General features: G+C 41.1%; 1 protein-coding gene across 1 annotated transcript in view; it reads right to left on the reverse strand.

The window, feature by feature from the left end:
- Positions 1-588: 588 nt before the first annotated feature.
- The window catches only part of LOC147726127 (complement factor H-like), a 124,449-nt gene continuing 102,591 nt past the window's right edge, over positions 589-22,446 (reverse strand). Inside the window, exon 9 of the mRNA XM_086962885.1 lies at positions 589-2,127. Coding sequence (XP_086819011.1) covers positions 1,958-2,127 — 170 coding nt within the window. The 3' untranslated portion in view covers positions 589-1,957. The remainder of the gene's footprint in view (positions 2,128-22,446) is intronic.

Below are 22,446 nucleotides of genomic sequence, written 5' to 3' on the forward strand. Positions count from 1 at the left end.
CTATTCATCGCCCTCACTCTATCTGTCTATCTATATATCACCCTCACTCTATCTATCGCCCTCATTCTATCTATCTGTCTATGTATCTATCGCCCTCACTCTATCTGTCTATCTATTGCACTCACTCTATCTATCGGCATTACTCTATCTATTGATCGCCCTCACTCTATCTGTCTATCTATATATTGCCCTCACTGTATCTATCTATCTATTGCATCACCACTGCATCACTCAGCACCACCCCAGCATCACTCAGGGGAACCACAACATCAGTATGCGCTACCACAGCATCACTGAACGCCACAGCATCACTCATCGCCACCACATCACTCAGCGCCACCACAGCATTAATCTGTGCAACCATTCAACAACAACTGGTTCAAATATGTTCTCCCAATGTTTCAAGCTTTATTACAAATGTCACAAAAATATGTTAATATGTCACTCCTGTTCTTGGATTTTCATCACAATAAAATACACTGAACATAATCTTCACAAAAGTTATTTACAAAAGTTTAAGCTATTGCCATTATAAATTACAATAGCTTGTATTTAATTATTAATTATTTTAAAAAAATAAAAGCCATTGTTATTTGTAATATCAATACATCTAAGTCACGTAAATACAACACATATTGCATTACAAAAGCTATAGGTGTCACATTTGAGAAAGTTAAAACTATTGGCATTGTAAATGACAAAGCTATTAATTTCGCTCTTTTCAAAACCAACACATAAATAAAAAAATGTGTCATTTACAATACCAATAGCTCAAACTTTTCTAATGCAAGACCTATTGCATTACAAATTCTTGTTTTGCATTTGTCACCCCGAGTGGGACATGTAAGCTCAGACGTGAGTCCCACGCTCTCCATGCCACTGGAATCAAGCTATCCTGGCTGAAGAGGGGTGAAACCCCGAAACCGGTCCCAGGATGCTTGTTTCCAGTCCAGGGAGGACCTGGCTTGGCAGTTCGGGCTGGACTGTACCCATGAGGCACAGGTCAAGACTGATTTGCATATGGCTGGGTTCAAACTGGAATTGCATGGTGAGCAAAAAAAACGATGGATTTAGGCCCAAATCTCTGTACTGGGGTGAATGTATGACATTGGTCCGCATTCTGTCCATCAACTGTTGTTTTTACCTTAAGAAAGATGGCAGTCTCCATTATTTAAGAAGGCAGCCTCCATTGTTGAAGATGGCAACCTCCATTACCTTAGATTGGTTTGAGGCCAAAGGTAAATAAGCATGACAAGGTAATTAAAATGGAGACTATAGCTAAAAAGTAACCTGTCCTGTATGTGTTTAAGAACCTAAAACTAAAAGAAATAAGCAGGAAAAGCAAGTGATTAAAATAGATAAAATAATAGAATTATGGTGGGAAACAGTCTTAAGATTTAGAACATTTCTGGATTCATTCCAAGCAAAATAGACAAAAAATTATCACTGAACGTGTGTTTGCTTCATCTTACTTATCAATGATATTCATTATACACTTCTAGAATAAAAACACGTGCCCAAAACGTGTATTTGATAAGATAGGAATTCATCCCTTGTTACATGTGCAGTAACACGTCTTCAAACTAAAGTTAAAAAAAGGAGGCTCTGTGCTAGAAGACATGATCCTTACAACACAGTTTGCTGTCGATGGTGATCCCGAGGTTACTGGCGCGGGTGATGGGTAAGGGTATGGGTCTCAGTTCGGCCAACCACCAGCTGGAATTCCTCGGCGAGGGGCTGTTTTACAAAAATCTCCAACAGAGCAATGTCACTGAGTCATATTTCGTTCATTTCCCCTGCTTTGGAGTCTCGTGCAGATGTTTGACACATGTAAAGGACAGTGGAGATCGACTTGCCTGCTGACCTTCGAATGACCTTGGATCAGTTTGCGTGAGTCCTCTCAGGGCCTACATTGGTGATTTCAGTTTGAAGCACTTACACTGTCTGTGCACCACCGTTAAGAGACTGTGTATATATATTCATAATAGTCAGGAGTTGTGCTCTGGGATGTGCCACGTTTGCACAGAAGTGATGTCACCGTTACACCGAGAAGCAGGACCACAATCTGAGCCACTTGGATGGCATTGAAGACCGTAAACGAGGGGCCCTCTTCCATCTCGGCCGTGCCTGTAGGGGCAGAAAACAAATGCAGTCGTTTCTAGTTCAATGTCTCTTTAGTTTTCAGAAAGTTCAATTATGTTGAATAGTTACGCGGTTCTGGTCTTGCGTTACATAATTCATTTTGCAAACATCCATTACCTAGGAGGATAGAAACATACAGCCTCATCCACAAAGGTGTTTGCACACTAGTTTTAACTTCGTTCACTCTTCACGAAACCTGAGCTTACGCTGCTAAGTGGATTGATTGAAATGTCGTTTTCACAAGTACCGTGTTTTTATACTTGGTACTCACAAACGCACTTACAGTCCAACTGTGGCTACCACCAGAGATTTACTCCTGCCAAGGGCAGGTGTAGGCCTCCACCCAGGTTAGTGTTGGGACAGAATTACAAAGCAAATGGTTCCAAATGTACTTGTGAGCCACATGTAGACATGTGTAAATACACAGGCACTGCATTTACTCTTAAGTAATGTTATGAATGATAACAACATACTTCACAAAAATGTACACAAAGTTTAGTGGAAAACTAAGACTGCTAAAGGTTCGATGGAGGAGTCCTGGAATCCATTGTGGACCCCATAGACGTCTGAAATGTAGTTTAAGCTTACAATAACAGCTAGAACAGTTTTCTAACCTCTGGTTGAGATGCCCTCTTGTTATCGTTGTTTGAGAGAGAACGCACAGTGCAGATGTTGTCGCCGCTGCCATATATGCCACCCAGAGCCTTTCCCTGCTTCGCTTTTGCAGCCTCTGCTCGCCCCACTCCCTGCAGTAAGAGCCAATAGTAAAGGTCCAGATATGGAGGGGGATACATTTCTGATTGCCTCCGGTTCACAAATCAGAACAGGTCCCCGTGGTACCCTCACCCCACCACAGACATACCGACGGCCAGGGATGCGCTGGCGCCACAGACCCATCAGTGTTCTGTCTTTGGGAACAGAATCTGCCCTCTTCTCTAGTCTGCATGGATTGGACTTTGTTCTGCTCCACATGTGGACTAAAAGGAGCTGGTTTCTTCCTATTCACATTTCAATAAACACTTTCTTCAACTCCCCCCCCACCCATGTACACATGGCCCTTGGATCATCGGCCATGCCTTGCAGCTGGGGCATCATGAGTGATGAGTGTGTGCATCACCGTCCAAATGTCGATGTGTAACACCTGAGGCTCCTCTATGAGCAGAGCTGGAAGGTGCATGGCGAGTACAGATTATTCCTATGGTTTCCTATGCTGAGTTAGACCAAAGGTTTGACTCTCAAAACACATGTGCAAGAGATGCTCTGATGAGTAGCCCACCTAACCACCCCTGAATAGTGGGCAGGAAGGTGAGGAATGAGATCAGAAGACTCTGACTTTTGGGGTTTCCATTTAGGATCAAGTGCAGATGCCCAGGTTCCCTGGAGAAGGACACTCAAGGATCTTGATATTTGCTGTAGTTGGCAGCCTCAGATGCAATGGTTCATGATCCAAGGCATTGGACATGGCTCCCAAAGGACTGACATATAAACTGGCCTCCCTGTGGTTAAGAAGCGATGGCTCAAGATTTTTCAGCCACCAGGTTCTTGATATCTCAATGGATTTCCTGTGCTGAGGGGCATGTCAATGACTTGGGTCCTGATTCCACTGTCCCAGAGGAGCCAATCTGTGCTTCATTGATCTGATGAGCCATGGTTTTCACACCTTCATAGGGAAAGGACTGGACCAGAGACATAACCATGGCTGTCTTCATTTAAGGAGTACAACCAAATCTGCTATACTGTGAAGGAAGCAGATCTATAGTGTTGAACATTGGTGAGATGGGGGTAGACTTCCATGTGTGCTTAGTACCTGCTTTAAAATGCTAGAGGCTGAGATCCAGGTGTCAGTGCTGCCATGTGGCACTTTATGTTGCTAAGTCCGACTGTGACTGAAGATAGCGTTCCACAGCCCAGACCAACCAAGGGTAAGCCCTGGAGCACCCTGCACGATGAAGAAATGCACCAACATCTTGAAAGGTATCATTTGTCTGCCCCTCACTGCTCTAAACTGGGAATGTGTTAACTACTCATTGTCTTGCCTAATAACAGAGAAACCTCTCTCCCTCTTGGAGAACAAAATCGTCTTTAACTTGAATGAAGTGCTTGATCAGACACCTATTTAAAATATATCTTCCTTCATGACTCAACCACCCTTCTCCGACCTTGAATGCTTTAGCATCAATCTCCGTTTAGAACGAGTTCATTTTGGCAAATTAAGATATAAACTTGATTGATAAGAAGTCATGTTTCCTCTGAGGCCAATTTCCCCTCACACAATTTTAGGGTGGTACTAATGGCCAGTTAGCTGTGCAACCTCCCACACTGTCCAACCGAGAGCGAATGGTAAATGCAGTGTCTCTGTAAGCCACAGCTCTGATTATTGGGAAGACTGATACTTTTTAAGCAAATGAGGAATTCCTAGCCCCTGACTCCTTGGGCTTACAGGTCCTCTGCCACCATCTTACACGTGCTTTCCTCCTCAGCATGATGTAATCAAACATGTAGCATGAAAGGTCTGAAGATCCATCTCCAGATGGTGAGTGCAAGTACGTGCAACGGAAGGAACACTTGAGATACGGTTTAGCAGATGAGATACTCTGATACAAATGTGAATAACAATCATTCTTAAAAAAATTCAAATGTCATAGAATATGCTGCACTTGTAATAGATGATTGGAATATCCAGCATGTTTGTGACAGAGAAACCCATTCACCAAACTATAATTCAAGCCCACAATATAATAAATAGCCCTATCATTTATATTGTGCAATCTGCTCAACCCATGAGATCTGGTGATGGCACCACTTGAGTACATCTGCCTTTAATGCATTAATGATTTTAATACATTTCTCGAAAGGGTCTTCTGATGTGTCTGAGCAGTAACTCTTCCCAGACATTCTGTCTATTCATCTAAAGGAATTATTCTGCCAGAGGCCCTGTACTGTGTGCTCCAAGGTGTTGCTGTTAAAACCCTCAGCCACACATAAATTACGTTTAAAGCACTAAACCACGTTGTACTGCTGCAGCTCTCCTATTAGAGCTGGACCGATGTCTATGGGGTAGTCGGGGTGAGAATAATAGCTTTGCCATACACTGTAACTTTTAATATCTCCTCTCCCCGGATTACGGTGTTCTCGCTAATTTGTTGTAGGAAGGAATCAAGTACTAATGCAGAAGCCAGGCCAGCCCTGTCTTCCCTCAAAATATGCTAATTCTGCCCATGAGTCTGCTATTGACCCTGACCTGTGTTTCCAGATTCTACTAATTCCCCGATACTCCAGGATAAACTGTTCCCCCATATGACCTTACGTAAGTCATTCGATATGAAGGCCTAATCTACATGGTTGAGGCCTTTCCAGTATCCAACAACAAGATAACTCTCTCCCTTGCACACTTCCAATCCAGGTCTATGATGTGTAAAATCTACTTTGTATTTTGACCAGTATTCTGCCTACAGACTGATTGATTTGGATGTGTGAGGTTGGGAAGGCACTCATCCACCCTTGTTGCCTATTTCAGGGCTGCCTACTTTAACATAATTTCCAGTGTGTGATTCTACAGGGAAGAAATAGAAGGTGCCTTGGAGTGGGCAGGTCCATGGAGCTGGAGCAGGGTTTTTGACACCCAGACTGTCACACCTACCTTAATCCCCCAACCTTCCACCTCCACCTCTTATAACACCTGGCCTTTGGAGATGCTTCCTTTGTTCCAGGTTACCTGACAATTTACCCTGGAATCATGCCTTCTCACCAGGTGGCCGTGTGATGAGTGCCATAAACATGTGGCAAACCGCAGTGCTGTGTGCCTTTGGCAGGTCTACTATATCTTGGTAACAACATATTATTCAAACTTATAAAAGAGATAAGTCTATATGATTGACATAGAGTAAGATCCTTATATGGCTTTCAAATTTGGGACACATAGACCTCAGTCATTGATGGAACAAGTGATGAATCCAGATGATTTCATTCATAACTGTGTAAGAAGCTCTTTTGACTTGAATACAAAGATAACACGGGTGGAAAGCCAGATGAAAAGTTGTCTGGACCAGGAGCCTTTGCGTCAGGACAGGTAACCTCTATGGTTAGTCAAGTTGCACAGGAGCAGAACGATTACTAATTCCTAATGCCCCCACAGGAATACCCCTGTTAGATACTGTATTCTTCTATATAGGTATGTACCAAGGGGGGAAAGGGGATGGAGATAAGAAGAGACAGCCAATCGGTAATACTCTGCTTGCTGTTCTTTCTTCTATCTTCAGTAGTTTTCTTCTGTCTTGTCCAATCTTTCTTTATCTCTTAAGCTGAAAACGTAATCACAATCGTTTACTTATACCACTCTAATTCTTGTATTATTCATATTTTTACCTTCCTTACTATACTTACCTGTACTACTCTTGGCTATTGCCGCTCTTCTGAAATGTATGTGTGCTTAATTTGCTTGTAGTCAAGATTCCTATTTCTATTTATTCATTAATAACATAACCTTGTTTCTTCTTTTGCAGGGAGTGCTAGCGACAATGTTGAGATGACCAATAACAAGCAATTCCAGTGGCAGTCCAGGAGGATTAAGGTAAGTGCAGCGCTAGTTACTACTTTACTCTTCTTTTAATAGACACTTGTCTGTTTCTTAGTTAATTAATCAACGGTATGCCCTATTATGTCTCAGGGTGTTCTTAAATATTGATCGCTAGTTATTTAATTGGTTTTAACTACAGAAACTGAAGTACAGCCCTTCATTATTCACCAATCTACTATTGCTTGAGCTCTCACTAAAATGTAGGCTGACCTCGAATACATGAGACAGCTGAGAAGTTTATTTCTTTTTTTAAAAGACACAGAGTTTGGTTACGGTAATTCCAGCGTCTTTTACTTTACCTGGATGACTAGACCTGCTCGGAGAGCGAGACGCTTCTCATAACAGACTAAGTATGCACATGTAGACTAGACTACTTACATGACGCATGTAGACATGTGAAGAAAGAATTAACCTTGTTGAAGAAGCCAAACTTCAAGAAAGACCAGCGGTACTAACACGCCGCCCACCGCCTCTACCCTTCACTAAACTTTCACGACGGAGAACAGATACGAATCTTCCTCTTCAAGAATTTGCTCAGATCAAGTGCGTGTTAGAATGTTAGTGCACGCTTCACATGCTAATCGTGATTGGAATAAAACCAATAGAACCCTGCTAAGAAAGGCAAGTTGGCAGACATCTTTGAATTTCTACGCTGCCAACTCGTGCTCCAGATTTTCTCGTTTAACGTTTTTACACCTCGTTTGTAGTTTTTGAACATTAGTTTTCTGGCAATTGTTGAGTTATGGAGAGAAAACCTCCTGAGGATCCTTACACTTTGACAACTGGGGGCTTTTAATTGCTGTAGCACCTTGTATCTGGATCTAGGAGATTCCAGCTCCTACCTGATCTACCTACTCTAGCTTGTGGATGAACCAAGATGATCCAGCCCTGCATAGGTGCTACACACTGCTGATTAATGGGAACAGCCATTTGTATGTGGAAGTCGAAAGCGCCACAGGTCTAAAAGGTATATGTCTTCTAGCCTCTTTTAGTTCCTCCCCAGTCTCTCTCAGTGAAAACGTCCCCAGGGTGCACTCAAATGTGAAAATTCGTTAAAGTTCAAACCAGTACTTTTCAGATTTGTCTTCAGTCTGATTTATTCAAATCTTTTTATCTTCACATTATAAATATTTCCATCAATTTTTTTAAATGTTTTTCCCAATGCAGTTCAGGCCGTGCCCTTCTTTAGGAGACTTATTTTCTGCAATCATCAAACATAAAGCAACAACTTTTTTGTTATATGCTGGTACCATCTTTGTACATGATTATCTGAATATATCACTGTTGAATGAATGGTGAAATACCCTAAATCCCCAGTACAATAACGAACGTCAAACTTGACGAATACTCTGTGTGGTGAACATATAAATGATTTTAGTCAAGTCTGAAAATTAAAAAATTCCCAAACATGTGCGCCAAAATCTCTCGGTGCTCAAGCCTCGTAAAACGTGCATAACTCATGCAGGTGAACGACAAGGTGCGCGGGGAAAAAAGATCAATAGTGCAAAGTGCTTAACTGTGGTAAAAGTGAAAAACTCATGAAAAGCGGCAAAGGGACGCCGCATAAATCGGCCGTGAACGTTAGAAAAGTACCATAGACGGGAAGTCGTTGTATACGTCTATTCCACATGACCTCGGATTAGAAGCAGTAGAATCCTACTTGATGTTGGCTGACAAGGAAGATGATTTAGAAATATTTTTGAAGGAACTCCTTCACTTCACGTTGTATCACAGTTATTTCAAATGGCGAAATAAATACTTTATTCAAGCTTCGAGTACCTCTATGGGAAATTGTGCAGCTCCTGCATATGCTAATATCTTAATGTACCGATTTGAACTAGATAACATATTGAACCAACCTGAATGGATTGAGAACTTGATTATGTACAAAAGGTACACTGATGATATTTTCATTTTATGGAAAGGATCAGAACCATCTTTAATCTTGGCCATTGAGAAACTAAATAACGTCAAAAACAGGATCAGTTTTACACACACACTTTACATAAACAAGAAATAACCTTTTTGGATGTTATGATGCACAATTCTGATGGAAAATTGAATACCAAAGTTTGCACCAAATCAACCGATAGAAATAACCTTCTACATTATACCAGTTTCCATCAACCGTTGCTGAAAAAACATCTACCTTTTTCACAATAATTACATTTAAAAAGAATTTCATCAACCAAATAGTCGTTCACAGACAGCATGACTACCACAGTTAAAAAATTTCGAGAGAGAGGGCACTTTGACAATATTTTAAAGGAGGCGGCAACAAAAGTCCAAAACCTTGATCGAAAAAAGTTGCTTTCACAAGAAACCAAACCACTGGAAGAAGAAAGAATGGTATTAATTTCTAAATTTTCCACAAGAAGTCACTGTATAAAGAGAGCTATAATTAAACATTGGTTATTAATGACATTGGAGGAAGATTTCAATGGGATCTTTTCAAAACCACCACGATTTGTGTATTTACGCACACGTAATATCAAAGAAATACTCAACCAAAAAGACGTTCAAAAAGACAGAACGTACAAGGGAACCTTACCATGTCATAACTGTGGAAATTGTAACAGCATAATTAAAGGCAATTAGTTCCTCCATCCTACCAAGGGAACGCCGATTAGATTAAAAGTCACAGCTACCTGTGACAGTAGTAACCTTATCTACATGTTAAAATGTCCATGTGGACTAGCCTATGTAGGCAAGACTGAACGCTAAATGAAAATCCGTCTAACCGAACATAAGAGTAACATTCGCACGAAAAATCTAAAATTCACCGTAGCCACACATTTTTACTTGCACAACAATAATCCGAGTCAGATACGATTTTTGATATTGGAGCAGGCACAAATTCTTCCGGGAAGAGACAATACACAGCATCTGCTAAGAAGGGAAATACATTGGATTCATTATTTGAATACTGTACACCCAAAGGGACTCAATAAACGTGTTGATTTGAATTTTTTTCTTTGAATTCAAGCCCATAGGTATTGGATATGGACAGTAAGATAGAAGGGCAACAGATAAAAAATGACCATTAATGATGTATGTTATGTTATATAATGAATGTGCTAATATTCGTTTTCCTTCCACATTGAATTCTTCACATGTATAGTAGTCCGTAGAATTTATGTCTATCGGTCACATTGTATCACAAAAATGGTGTTATTAATTTGTTTACACATGAGAATATAACACACATTTCGTTTCACTGACTTCTATTAGTGACAGTTATTACATCCCTTGTGTACAAATGTGCTTTTACTATTATTCTTCTGATTTTTCACCTTACAACCTCTGTTTCCCGTTTTCTACGATAGTTTTTTTACTGTTTTATAACAGTATAATTTCTGTTATCTTAAATATCATGATGGTTTGCAACTTTATTTACAATAGAAGACATTCACAAATAGCTTCGAGTCTTTTTATTCTTTTACTTTCCGACCAGCATTTGACTTAGTTTCGTATCGTGAGTCTTTTAACTTTTTCCATACAGTCACGTGATATGAAAGGGCGGACTCGCAGAGGTTTAAACTAAAGCTCGGATATTGACGAGTACCTTTCTTGCGTACACCGGGGAGATTTCTCCTTTCAACCTGGGGTAAGTTTACTAAAGTTTGGACGCCCCTCATCTTTCGATTCATGTAAATACGCAACATTCATTGTTATTATTTTTGTCTTGCAGCTGACCAAGTGTCGAATATGTAGATAACGCGACATATGAAAATTCGTCACATTGTGTTGTGAGTCTTAATTCTTATATACGTTTGATCAACGTTTACCTTTTTCTGTTATACTTAGCACTCACATTATTCTTACAGGTTTCATACTATACAGTTTGGAATTGCTTTGGACACTCTTGTAATAATCGAAAAAATTTGTGAGAAATTAGAAGATACTCGCCATACTTTTCTAACATTCGCGGCTGATTCATGAGGCATCTTTGGGTATTTTTCATGAGTTTTTTACTTTTGCCACAGTTAAGCAGTTTGCACTATTGATAGTTTTTTCCCTCCGCCACTTGTCGTTCACCCATATAAGTTTATGCATGTTTCACAAGGCTTGAGCACTGAGAGACTTTGGGGAACATTTTGGGGATTTTTTTAATTTTCAGACTTGACTGAAATCATTTACATGTACACCACACAGAGTACTCGTCAAGTTTGACATTCATTATTGTACTGGGGATTTAAGGTATTCGACCATCCATTCAACAATGATATATTCAGATAATCATGTACAAAGATGGTACCAGCATATAATTAAAAAGTTGTTGCTTTATGTTTAATCATTCCAGAAAATAAGTCTCATGAAGAAGAGCATGGCCCGAAATGCATTGCACATATCATTCAAAACATATGATGGAAATAATTATCATTTGAAGATAAAAAGATTTGAACAATCAGACTGAAGAAAAACCTGAAAAATACTTGTTTGAACTTTAATGAATTTTCACATTCGAGTGCACCCTGGGGACGTTTCCACTGAGAGGGATAACACAAGTCTTGGGAAATACCTTTAACCCCATTCTAAGGAGGTTTAACCAGGTTGCACCTGTCCACTGTTTTACTTTACCTCCCTTAACCTTACCAGGTGTGCGATTGCCCTAAAACCTATTGGATATCTTAGTTCCTCCCCAGTGCCACTCAGCCTTCTTTTGTGTTTTCTCCATTGATAGTGGACTTGGCCAGGCTCCAGCAGTCACAAAGAGTCTTTTTATTATACGCATTACTATGGCTCAAATAAGAAATTGTTCTTGCCAGGCATTGGGAACATATGCTCATGCTATAAGAACCCAACACTCCTACGTGTACCATTAAGCAAGTTCCACCACCGCTCCTTGTACAATTCATAAACTTTGAGCCTGAACACCGGGAAAGGAGTAATTCCATCCCTTTCACTTTTTGACATTACAAGAGCTATGTAGCTTTGGTCAAATGTTTGGACTTCAGCCTTCCAAAAATGTACCAATTGTCTCTTTTTTCAGAAAAAGCCATATATCAGAGGATATGCTTTCTTCAGGATACCGGGTGGCATGTTAAAGTTGTTGAGCCCAAAAAATTGACAATGTATGGATGCCTATTTAATACTTGTTTCGAGCTCACTGGCCCAGATGTTCCAATGCATATATCTCCTATTCTGTTTGAAGCTATCTACAGTAGGCCTGGGCAGTGAACTCCAATCCATTTGCAAAGTTTGGAGAGTTATAGGCACTCTCACCTACTAAATGTTTAGAAACATCCAATGCTACACCACCACCTAGCGAGATTTCTCAACACCGGTGGTCACAGAGGGTCACGACCGCTCACATTCAGAAACCATCTGTTCATGTTGAGGAAGCTGACGCTCGCGTAGAAAATCTACTTGAGAGGCAGAAAGAAGCAAAGTCCTCTTGCACTGCGCATGGTGCAGGTTGCGTGTTTTTAGTGTGGGACCAGCACCCGGCGTTAAAAATCAATACATACTACGTGTCCTAACGCACTCCACTGCTTGCGACTCCGCCCAGGTCTAATTTATAGCGGATGTTAAATAAATGTTGCTTATGCATGATTGCACAATTTCCACCTCTACCTATTTCCCAAATCCTGTAAACATCGAAATATAAACAAAACCTAAACAAATAAAAAACATTCCCCCTGTTCGAACCTACTAAACAAGCCCCTCTCTGGTATCATCCAAAGTAAGGAAGATTGTTGCAAAAATACATCTTCAGCAGTGGTAGCAATAGTTAATTAGCTAAAAGAGTGAGGTATATGTTTTTGAGTTTCAGTTCCGCCAAGTTAATCTGAGCAATGCATATTGTAAACATCTCTTTCCCTGCCCAACAATAGTCACTCCCTCTATGGCCCCCCCTCATACTCCTTGGAGCTCCCCCCATGATTCTCTAAATTCTCAGCATCAACCATCATTCGGCAGCAGAGTCTGATGCACTGTTTGGCCTGGTGGCTCTTGCCTTTTGCAGTTGCCCAACTGACTTTGGAGCACAGGGCTCACGGTTCGATCCCTGGGGCCGGGCTCAGCTCAGTGACATGTGACTCTGGGCAATAGCTCACTTAATTTCCACGATGGTCCCCAGCACCTTGAGGCTTGTAAGGGAGGGCAGTTTGCGCTTTACAAAGTACGGATTTAGAGCTCAACCCGCCAACGCTTGTCATCCTCTTTGTTAGTTCTGGTATAAAAGGCTCAGTCATGGATCATCTTCACAATCCTCTTTCTAGAAGCACCTTCTGTTGCTTGTAAGAAACACCCAACCTACTGTTTACACCAACACCACAAGGAACCTGCACATCAAATAAAGAACAAGGTGTCTTTATGAGCCGGTCTTTTAAATACATAGCACAAGATTTTAAATAGTCACCAACTTCATTCACTCTGCAGGATTTCGGGGTAATGTAGTCCCATTTCTTGGGACGTACATCATCACGTGGGAAACCCTTTTTGTGAATGTAGCGAATGTGGCCAAATGGCTAGGGCGGTCGACCTTCCACCTGGGGAATTGGGCTCGAGTCTAGGCAGAGATTCTCAACTTTCTGTGATTCTGGGCAAATCACTTAATCGCCACATACCTAACAAAAATGAATGTGTCTGTCTGTAATGTACCTGGTGCTCATGTAAAGTGCTCTGATATCTTCGGGTCTAGTTCACCCTATATGAAAGGCCACAACATTTTTTTGTATATTTCCACATGATCACAGGTGGCAGCAAAGATCATGAAAATATTCACAAATGTTTTTTTAAGCTGATGGTCTTTATGATTTACTCCACTCCACTTGATTAATACTGGTAAAAAGGGCAGCACAATATAGCTTCCAAGCTTTGTCTAGAGACACTTTGTGTAAAGAAATTATCCAAAACACAAACGTTTGTCTGAGTCCAAGAGGTGGCTGAAGATTTAGCAATCAGGATGTCAATGAAATCTGCCAAGAACACATTTGACCATTATCTAGCATAGACTTGCCATTGCTTACGTAATGATACCATTAAACCATTAAAAAGCAAAAACAGAGGAGCCTTATAGCTCAATTGGTAGATAACCACTTTGTCCTTAACACCAACTCCCTACCAACCAACTCACCTTGCTAACCACTGCTAGTCAATCTGGCCTTCCATTCTCTATCGGACTCACAACCCACATAACTTTTATCCTTATGAACAAATCTTATTTCTCATGTCTTCTCCATGTGCCCCGAACACCACCACTAACCCGGACAAGGGATAATGATGCACACCAGTGAATACATTCCTTATAATGCACAAATCCCATCCATGATTACAGAACATTATTCATGTGCAATGAATGTACATATAAAGGAGGGGGTCAGGATTACAACAATTATTTTTCAGGACTGATTAGAATTTTTGTGGGATTTACTCCTATTCTTGTATTAGCATGCATTACAAAAGAGTTGTCTGATGTAATATGTGCACTAACGTTTTCTGCATGTTTTACCTCTCTATGCTTATGAGTAGTTGAGCTAAGAGTGTTGATTCAGTTAACCAAGAATACAAAAGTAGCACCGTGCCTAGCTAGGCCCTGCTGTCCAGCCCTAGTTCAGGATAAACACTGGACCATCAGAACAAGTATTTGCTATTTCACTCCCATGGAAGACTCACAGTCCTGTTCATCTCCGGGAGCGGAGGAGAAAACCATTGGCTAGTTCCCATGGTGCAATTGGAGCACCCCTCTAGTATTCCTTTTCAAATAGACCCAAGCCTCCATCCCACTGTGATCTCAACCCTACCATACTGTTTGGAGATTTGGAAATAAGGAACCAGTATATTCTTAGAATCCCACTTTTGTCTAATCTTTCCAAAGAAATAACGATTCGGATGAGGAAGTAGACGTAACTCATATATTAAAACAGAACAGAACTGATCCTAACTCAAAAAAGTGGGTAATCTGGCAAACAGACACTAATAACTGTCATGAAAGATTCCTGACAAATCGCAAGGATTCAAATGGAATAGGCCAGATCCTAGATATTCCCAGAGACAACATCCAGGGATGGTAACTACTTACAGTGTAGGGAAGCTTTGCCTTGAATGGCTTCAGAAATCTACACTTCCAGAAATAAAACAACACTTGTCTTTGCTTAAAGTAAGCAATGATTTGCGAGATTTCCTAATGGGACCTCGCAAGTCAAGGCAGAAACGTTTCATATGCGCCAGTATATATGTGGCTTACAATGAAGCTTGGAAAATGACACAAATAGAAACTGCTGAAAAAATACGGGAAATTGATCGTATTAATTTGGAGAAAGCACTTTCTGTAGTGGACAATGGGTTAACAACTCTGTCCTCCAGAATATATTCTATGGACAGCTTTGTGTCATCTGCTATAGACATCATAGAACAAGACTTACTAAAGTTATAACATGGTCAGTCTCAATTACGTTCTATCATGCTGTTCGGCTGGACATTGCAAAATCTGTGTTCTGGCTATGTGCCATGGCATCTAATCAATACAGCGTCATTGTTTGCTGTATTTAACCTTACAGATAAACAAATCTCCTTGGCACAAAGAGGAGCAGACTATACTGTGCTGCGCATTGAAAAACTCGAAAGATTACAATTGACAGTTTCTGAGGAAACTGTGATTGAGTGGATTATTCATGGCTCCATTTCAATTCCAGTCACGACATTCCAGTTTCAGTATTGTCTAGAGCATGTACCAGCAGGCCTGTATGAAAGGTTGGGTAAAGAATACATTAAGTCGACCTAGGTTCTGCCATATACACACAAGTGTTGGAATGGGCGACATGAAGTTTTCCTTAGTGGCAATAATTGCAAAAAGTCACTAAGTGGTACACTTCTGTGCAAGGAAGTTAATTTACATGGGCCTGTGACGGGACTGCAAATAACCTTTCATGCCACCTGCACGCCTCACCCTCTCCTAAGATAATACCGATTTTCAGGCAGCTATACAATGGCAGGTACGTTATGCTGAATGATCAAAGCTGCTGTGGCATGTTGCCAGGAAAAAGTTATCTCGTAACTTTGTCATACACGATCACTTGTTGTATGCAAGTATTGTTTCCAAAAACAGAGACAGAAAGGGAGACGGCTATATGGCCTTCACTGAAAATCTCTTCTATACGAATTGATACTTTAAGCAGAATGAAAGCCATTCTTTTACAAAAAAATGTGCCTCTGACCTCATCTAGAGAAAAGTATGATCTGCAAGTAGCAAGGTCTTCTGCAGAGATACATGCATTATTATCATCAAATTGCCCAGTGCATTTCGCAGAAATGTTAAGCCAAATCTTAAACATGTCTGATACCAACGGCATCGCACATGTATTTAAGACAGTTTTTTGGGGACTGTTAACACCATTCGAAGCAGTCCTCGGCATTTTTCCTAATTTCGTGCACTCTGTGTTCGGCGGCCTGCCTCTCATCTTGGGACTGGTAGCAGGAATCCTATTTTTATTCCTTCTGCTCCGATATGGCAAGTCCGGTCACCAACGACACCGAAACTACCATGGAACAATGCCTCCTTGCAATGAGATATCGTGAAAGGATTTCACAGATTCTTGGCTTGGGTCGCTTAAGAGATCTGAATACAACGGGGTTTCTTTCGTTCAGACCAATCTGGCAAGATTGCATCTTACCCTTACTTCGATGCCTGCTTTTGCGGACAGGAATGCGTGTTGGACATTTGTTTTACACTTCCATCAGTACTGTCATCACATGTTGACGCGTTGCTAAGTCCAGTAACGGGTCACGCATCGTGTTGCCCCCAACGTCTGCCAAATCTGATGACGGCATTCATTGAGGTCTCACCGGCAAGTCTAACTGAGGGTTAGATACGAGAAACTAAAGGCATACAGGTACCATCTACTACGGACATTGCTAATGCATCAAACGCTGATGGCGATGATCCACACTTCTGCACTTTTGATCTGCTAACTGAAGTGGTTCCACTTTTACCTACCACAGTAGAAGGTTTCTTTGCGAGCCTGGATGATCTGATGTTCTCCTGACACTCCTGAGAATAACTTTTGAATATTTCACACAGCGTTCCCTGAACTCTGCAATTCGACCTTCATTTTTTCAAAACAAATCCATTTAATTTGAACTTTTTCCAAAATAGAACTTTCCGCTATTCTTAGAGAACAAGATTTCAAGCTTGTACTTCCTAATTGACAATATTTGGCTTCAACGTCAATTACAAAGATAGATAGACAATTATGCTATGGGATTGATCTCAGGTATTGATTAGCGACTGTACTTTCATTTTATATAATGTGAAGATATATGCTCCCAGATTATATTTGATTTCATGATACCTATGATTTTTACATGATGTATACTCCCTTCATGCAAACAAACCTATTTGCAAATGCATTTTTTGTATTTTAGGGGTAGGATTGTAAACACTTTGCTTTGACATATGTTCAGTGCTTATGTATTATTGAACTTAACATTTGTGGAGTGGGTGTTATGTGAGAATCTAGGACCCTAGTGTAACGTTTCCCGATTCATGCCCATATATAGGTATAAACCATCCAGTCCTTATGCAGGCATAAAGAATCATTGCCTTATTTAGTTATAGCCGGCGCAGCCCTAATACGGCATGGCTACTTCCACTAAACTCAGAGAATCAACATTGATTTCGTAGTAAAACCAGCCCTCAGCAGTCAGGAACCTCCCCTGCTTGAATACTGATTTATCCAAGAAATCCAGGAGTTTTCAAGGAACTAAGGTACTAGTGACTATATTATGTCCAATCTTACGTCAGACTCAGCACCTTCAGGGGTATAAATATGCCTACATTTGCCCAGTCAAACACACGGTGGTTCCGGAGCAGATCGACTAACTACTTGCCCGACGCCCTGCTGATGCAAGTGCTGAAGGAAGCCGACCCTCCAACTGGCGCACTGAAAAGACGTTGTCTTTTCTCCTGCCGAGAAATCCAGCTCCAGTGTTTCCAGGCTACCCTTGCGGGTTGCTGGGAGATCGAGTCCCGAGAGAGAGATACAAGAACTCTATCATACTAAAACCAAGGTACGGAGCTGATTAGACCCCTAGAGAATTCTTGAACAGATTCTTGGCAGAGAAATACTAAAACTTAAACTAATCTTCACTTACTCCTCCTTTGTACTTAGGTTAGGTACACTGGTTGAGTACTTTTAGCCATCATTTTTATCACTGTATGTATTTTATGCATTCTATGTATTCTATGTTTAAGGCTTAGAAACCATATCATGCTTTCACAGTAATATTTTATAATACTATTCGTATTATATGCCACGTACCTCTTAACTAGCATTTCAATTATAGTTTTCTTATGCTTAAGAAATAAGACTGTTTAACAAATACTTTTATTGTAAACGCCCATCTCTATATTTCTAAAAGCAATTCTGGTGAAACTAAGCATGCACGATTGACTGAGTGAAATAGCCATCTATTGTTTCCGCGACTCTAGAGACACGTTTCATTCTGGGGAAACAAAGTTGTCATGTTATATGTTTGTCAGAGACTAATCCCTTCTTGTACTTTGGAGAAAGTTTCTAGCGACCTCTGAGCTAGCTGGAACACACAATTAAGTCTAATATGTTCAGTGGAGACCTAGTCGACCTCAGTCCTACGTCTAAACTACAGTATATATCATTTCATTCCAATGCGCAGAGCCTATTGGGAATATAGAAACTACACTACAGGGATGTATTTAAAAATATTAAATGAAACTTTTCAGTTTCATTTTTTTAAGGGCAGGCAGGGGTCTCTGGGACCACTGAGTGCTCTTAAAAAATATGTTCCTACATACCAACAATGCTATCACCCATTTTTGCGGCCACAAGTAAGGGTTGTACATCTGGCCCTTGGATTCTTTCTCCAGATATACAGTTTGGCACAATAAATTGGCACTGATACGAGGTAAACCTGTGTATTGGAAATCTTGAAAACAGAGGGGTTAATTTGGATACATCAATTATATTTACAAGAGTAGATCATGTATTTCGCTCAAGTCCGCGGACTTTTTAACATACCCTCATATTTCAATCCAAGTATAACGTCTTGAAACAAGCTATTTTATCTGCTTGTGACAAGTTTACATCACCTATTGCCTCCAACTGCTCTCCTGTTAATATACTACACACCCTCTTTCATACCAATCCTAAAGCTTTTATTATCTATAATTATTTACACACCTCATGTACTACAAGAGAAAAGACTAAGGTAGAACTTTCCTGGGAACAGGATCCAGGGATATGTTGGTCAACATCCTTTATGAACAAAATTTGGACTTTAATTAGGAAATCTTTCAGAGCAGCAAACACTACTCAAACACTCTTTTTGATATACAACAGACTATTGCTGTGCCTGGTTAGTTTAAACAAAAGGCACACTGATCTCCCAGATTCTTGTTGGACATGTTCCCCCCCACATGCTGATTTACATCATCTGCTTTTTACCTGTCTGCTTGTTCACAACTTTTGGAAAAGGGTTTGGTCTCAAATGATTGTAATCTTTGAATCTAAATGCCCTTTCTACATTTCTCATGTGTTTTTGGAAAGCTTGTCTCCTGTTTGGACCAATGGTACTCCTAACATAAAGATTATAGATTTATTGATAGCAGTTGCCTTTCAACAAACATCCAAAAATTGCAAGGTCTTCAACAAACTATGTTACCAAGCATCGGGGCACGCTGTTTGTCACAATCACAGATTTTACACAACTTTTGTATATCCTATTCACATGGCCAGAAAACGTTTGAATTTATGGTTACCTATCACATTGTTTATTTATGCTAGCACTAAACGCTCCTTTTACCTAACCCTTATTCAACAAGAAGTTTCTCAACAACCATGATTTTACTTATATTGATACTATATTAATTAGACCACTTTAAGTCTTTTTATTTTATTCTCTGTATGGAATGTAATTTTCTTTTGCATCCACTAATCCAATTTGCATATCCCTTTCATTTTCTCCTTTATACTTTACTAACCTGACATTTATATCCATCTGTTTTGTGCCTAAATTATTGCTTTTCTGTGTTATGTATTGATACCTCATTTCCTTCAATAACATACTTTTGGACTGAAAAAAAAAGAAAATATAAAGGATAGCAACGGACCAAAAGTTCAGTAGACAAAGAAAGATTCCAGGCTATTTACTCAAAGATCATATGTCACTCGATTGACCATCGATAGGCAGTCTAAATCAGCAACCTGTCCTCCCCCTAAATATCATACCACTTGGGTCATCTCTGCACATCTCTCGCAAGCCCATGTTTCCTCAATTTCTTCCCCTTTTTCTTTTAGGGGTACTATGCCACCTACTTCTTTCTGTGTATGCTCATTGATTATCAGCCTCTTCTGCGTAAGGTCTCACCGCTCCACTAACTAATCCAGGGCAGACTCTGGTCTCTTCAAAAATTCCTTTAGTGTGGTGAGATGCCTCCTCACAGACCTTCATTCTGCCTCTCACCTACTCAGACCAACTCACACTCCACAGACCTGACTCCCCGCCTCACCTCAATTACCTTAAAGACTGCCGTGAACCGACAAATGTGGCATGTATTTGGTGAGTATTTGCTAAACTTTCCCCTCACACACAGCAGCATGTGATGGTGAAGTGTGGACATAACCCAAGCAGTGTCTTACCCTGTTCTTTTCCGCAGAGTTCCTCTTTCCCAGCTCTTGTAACCCAGGTCTGTACTCCTCCCATTACCTTACTAACTGCCACCTCACACTTGCACTACATCTTCCAGCAGCCCTTGCGCTGGGCGTCCGCTGCAGCCCTTCTCTCTGGACATTGTGCACGGACACTGATGTTTCCCATAATGTATGCCTCTAAGTTAGAAAATATCTGTTTTCACAGCCCTTCGTGAAAAAAATAAAAAAAGATCAAATTTTCCAAATTTCGTAGGCATTTTTGTAAAAATCGCTGCATTTTTACAAAACTGCTGATTTTGCGATTTTTTTTAATCATAGAAAACTTTGCCCTTAACGCTGGCTGCATGCAATATGTTGCAATGGGCTTGTAACAAAATAGTCTTGCAGGAAGGGCTGTGGCAGCACCCAAGTGGGGTTCTGGGTCAAAGGGCCTAGTGTACAGCTTGATAATGAATTATGCAAACAGCTTCTATTTTGGCACATAGAATACATGCACATAGTCATGAATTCCCATCACCCGCAGATTGTTGCAGGAAGCACATCCCCTTGCATTCTCCACCCTGTCCTCAAGAAGGCTGGTTGAATTTGTCGGTTGAGCCGCTATGGAATTGAGGGGTCTAGAGTGTCTTCCATCTCTGGATTCCATGTTTCGGCATTGGTGACCTAGTTCTTCATGCTGCAAAGGTCCTGATGCAGTAGGGAGAAGATAATGGAAGTCTTCCCAATGAGCTCACCATTGATGAACATGTTGCCTTAATGGCATTCAGGATGATGTCAGTCAAAGGGCAGCAGATTTCTGCACCCAGCATATGGCAGCTGGGTCAGGCTTGCGTGGTCAGCTCATAGAGTGCCTTGCCAAACTGCTCCACCTTGATCTGAATTTGTGGTTTGGTGCATTTATCCTCTGCCATGTCCACGTCCAGTGGTCCAGAAATGGGCTAAGTTGTGCAGGAAAAACAACTCTCAATTTACTGCCAACTTACCATCTTCACGCTGAGACTCAATTCAGTTTGCACACAAAGGGCCAAAATTGTCCTACTGTTGCATTGCCCTTGCACCACACAAGGAGAGCAAATGTGATGCAACACTAAAATCAGATATATCAAGCCATGCAAGGCCACCTTGCATGGTCCTGCATGGCTTAATAAATCTGGAATAAAGCAAGGCAGCGACAATCGCTGCCTAGCATTACTCTGCCCCAATGAGAAGTTCCATTAATGGAGCGTGAGTGTTCCAACGCATGGATTTTGCCACATTCACAGATTTCCATTAGCGTCAGACCTGGGAATGTGTCAATAGCTTCACCTCCTATTAGGGGAGGCGTAACAAGAAGAAGTATCCTTATTTCTCATCCTTTATCTAAGTGTGCTGCATTCTGTTGCACACATAGAAAGAGGAAGATGCCTTTGATTATTGTTTTTTTGCAGGTTGGTGTCCCTTCCTACACAAAAACAATTCTCCCTTCAATGCACGCACCCTTGCACCATGACACAAGGGTGCCTGTGTTGGCGCTAGGCTGCTGTAAAGTGCACAAGCAAAAGGAAAGGGCAGGAATACACTGTATAATGTTCAGTAGGGCGCGGTTCTGCCCTTGGCCTTTCATGCAGTACAGCAAGGTGGCTTGGTATAGTTCATTGTATGAAAGTTTGATAAATATGGTCCCAAGTGCAGGCCACTCTCTCCTCTATGACTCCTCCTACAGGTACAGACCAGGCCCGTCCGAATGTCTGTGCCCACTCAGCTCAGCATGCTCCTCTGCATCCCAGTCCGCACACCAATAGCAGCTCATCTCCAACATGCGCAATGACCAGCTGCAACCCCAGTGGACAAGGGGAAAAACCAGCTTCAAGGGACCTTTCAGGCCACATGGGCTCAAGGCTGATGAACTCAGGTTGTGTGCAGGAAGATGGTGGGGCATATTGCAGGGCAGAGAGTTGGACTGCCACCAGGACAAGACTGTCTAGCCATCGCAGGCAGAAATCAGGACCCCAATATCCACGGGTATAATGTTTTATTGACATGGCCATTTCATTTCAGCTCCCCCTCAGGGATTCTGTTGTGAGGAAGGGAACCCTCCACCTTCCCCTCGGGGAAAGC

Source organism: Lissotriton vulgaris, chromosome 3_1 (assembly GCF_964263255.1).
Source record: "Lissotriton vulgaris chromosome 3_1, aLisVul1.2, whole genome shotgun sequence".
In the NCBI taxonomy this organism is placed as follows: Eukaryota; Metazoa; Chordata; class Amphibia; order Caudata; family Salamandridae; genus Lissotriton; species Lissotriton vulgaris.